The 2502-nt window shown below is 56.0% G+C and overlaps 1 protein-coding gene across 1 annotated transcript; it reads right to left on the bottom strand.

Moving 5' to 3' along the window:
• Positions 1 to 304: 304 nt before the first annotated feature.
• LOC121601608 (insulin-like growth factor-binding protein complex acid labile subunit) lies at positions 305 to 2283 on the bottom strand. Its single transcript, XM_041930435.1, has one exon. The coding sequence runs from the start codon at positions 2158 to 2160 to the stop codon at positions 541 to 543; it is 1620 nt and encodes a 539-aa protein (XP_041786369.1). The 5' UTR covers positions 2161 to 2283; the 3' UTR covers positions 305 to 540.
• Between the last annotated feature and the right edge of the window lie 219 nt (positions 2284 to 2502).

The following is a 2502-nucleotide window of genomic DNA, read 5'->3' as shown; positions in this document are numbered from 1 at the left end:
CACCATGAACTTGACCCAGCCAGCCAAGCTTGGATAGCACACAAACAAACCCTTGGACTGGAAACGTATAAACTTTCGGAATAAAGAACGCACTGAAGGAAGCAAGAGCTAAAGTTTTTTTGTTGTTCGTCTTTGTCTTTGACCAGTTTTATTACTCCTTTTTTATGTTCTCCTCTCTCTCCCTGTTCACGAAAGCAATTTAATGAACTCGTTTTGTTTTAATTCGCCAATTGCCCCCTCCCCGCTCCGTTGGCACCGCTGCCCTGCTGGGTCGCGGTCGTGGACAGTAAATGAAACTCGCTTCCATTGCGCTATGTTTCCCGTGTGCCACTTCCAAACTGTGCCGGGTCGTCAACGATGCTCCGTCCGAGCCCACTGTTGCTGTAGGCTCGGTGGCTGGCTTGCCGGTAATCCGAACGTGATTATTCCTTCGATTACGCGGTGACGCGCCTGATTGACAGGCACATGCGATCATCCTGTGCGATGTGGCCCGAAGTCTCCCAAGTATCCCCCCTGGAAGCCGTTGCTTGCCGGCAGCGCTTACAGGTCGGACACGGGGATGGGCGTTTCGTAGATGTGGTGCTGGAACTGGGGCGGACACGGTGGCTTCTGCTGGTACATCTGCTGGTAGTTGCAGGTGTAGATGTTGAAGTTCGGCTGATGGTACTCAATCTCGGGGAAGGACTTGACGAACTCCAGATCCTTCTCCTCCTTCAGGGCGTTGCGCTTGTTGTGCCAGCTGGGGCCCAGCACATCCACCAGCCGATGGCGCAGGCGATAGGCCACCAGGATGAAGGTGGTCAGGGAGGCAGCGGACGCTACCAGCACCACTCCCACCATTGCGCGCGCCTTCGAGGGGCGCTGATGACAGCCCAGCAGCTCGGAGCTAATCTCCCGCAGTGCCTCTCCCGTGAACCGCTCCGGATACTGGCAGATCACCTGGCTCTGTTCCGTTTCCAGCTCCGGTTTGTCGCGCAGCAAATCCTTCATCCAGCGCAGATGGCAGTTGCAGGCGAGCGGATTGCCGGAAATGTCAAAGTTGCGCAGCTGCTTCCACGGCAGCAGCTCCTCGCGGAACGTCCGGAACGCGTTGTCGCGCAGAATCACGTTCTCGATGTGGGGCAGCCCCGAGAAGGCGCCCTCGTCCAGCTCCTGCAGCATGCGGTTCGAAGCGATCACGATCGTGTCCAGGTTGGTGTTGGAGGCGAACGCACCGGACTGGATGCGCTGCAGGTTCAGTGCACCCGAGATGGACACTTTGCGCAGGTTGGAAAGGCCGAAGAACGCTCCCTCCGGGATCACTTCAAAGTCGTTCTGTCCGATCGCGAGCTCCTCCAGACGCGCCAGCACACTCAGAGCCACGGTCGGCACCTTCAGCAGATGATTGTCGGAGATGTCCAGGGATCGTACGTTCTCCAGACCACGAAACGTATCGATCGTCAGGTTAACCAGCATCGAGCCGCGCACATCCAGCCGACGCAGATGCTGCAGTCCCTCGAACGAGCCGGGCTGAATCTGGTTCAGCGTGTTCAGCCCCAGGTACAGCTCAGCCAGCAGCCGGAGCGGCGTGAACGAAGGCGTAGGAATCACGTTGATCGCATTATCGTCCAGATGCAGAATGCGCAGATAGGGCAGACCTTCGAACGCTTCCGGGTGCAGCGTAGCGATTTGATTTTCCCCCAAGTTTAGCTCCTCCAGCTTGGGCAGGGCACGGAAAAGACCCTTGGTCACTTGCTCTATGAAATTGCCACGCAAATTCAACACTCGCAGTTCATCCATACCGGCGAACGTTTTGTTACCGATCGAGGCGATCTTGTTGTTGTTCAGGTGCAGCTGCAACAAACGCTTCTGGTACCGGAAGATGCTTTTCGGCAGCCCGAGCAGATGGTTGTAGCTCAGGTCCAGCATGGTCAGATCACTGTAGAACTGGATCGACGAATCGATCGCCTTGATGCGATTGAACTTTATCACCAGCCGCTCGATGGCGGGATTGAGCGCGATCGGGAGCACATCCAGCTCGCCCTCGCCACAGGTCACGTGCAGTTTCACATCGTCACAAACACACCGCGCCGGGCAGTAGGCAGCAGCGCCACTCGCGAATGGCGCCAAAACACACGCCAGCACACCGAACACCACACAGAAGTTCTTCACTGACACCATCTTGCGGATTTAGCTGACTCTTGCTAGCTAGAACTGAACTCTTATCCTCTTAAGCTTCGAACCAGAACGTGCGATGTGTTCGGTTTCGAAGTGATCGTCAAAGTGTGGTTCGAGCTGTGCCGGGTGCCCCTTTTTATGCTCAAGGGCCGGCTCAAGCGCTCATGCAGCATGATCGTGTGGCGAGATCTTCGCTCCGCTCACGCTCATTCTCGCGGATGTGATGGAATGCACTCACTCTCGCAGCATAAATGAGTGGCAACAGGTCGCTCCCGTGCTCTCTTGTTTTGGGTCTGAGATAGCTCTCTATTTGTTTTGAGAAGAGCACCCAAAAAGAAATTGAGA

The sequence above is a fragment of the Anopheles merus genome, unplaced genomic scaffold (genome assembly GCF_017562075.2).
Source record: "Anopheles merus strain MAF unplaced genomic scaffold, AmerM5.1 LNR4000124, whole genome shotgun sequence".
Lineage (NCBI taxonomy): Eukaryota > Metazoa > Arthropoda > Insecta > Diptera > Culicidae > Anopheles > Anopheles merus.
This window is presented reverse-complemented; position numbering and strand designations above follow the sequence as displayed.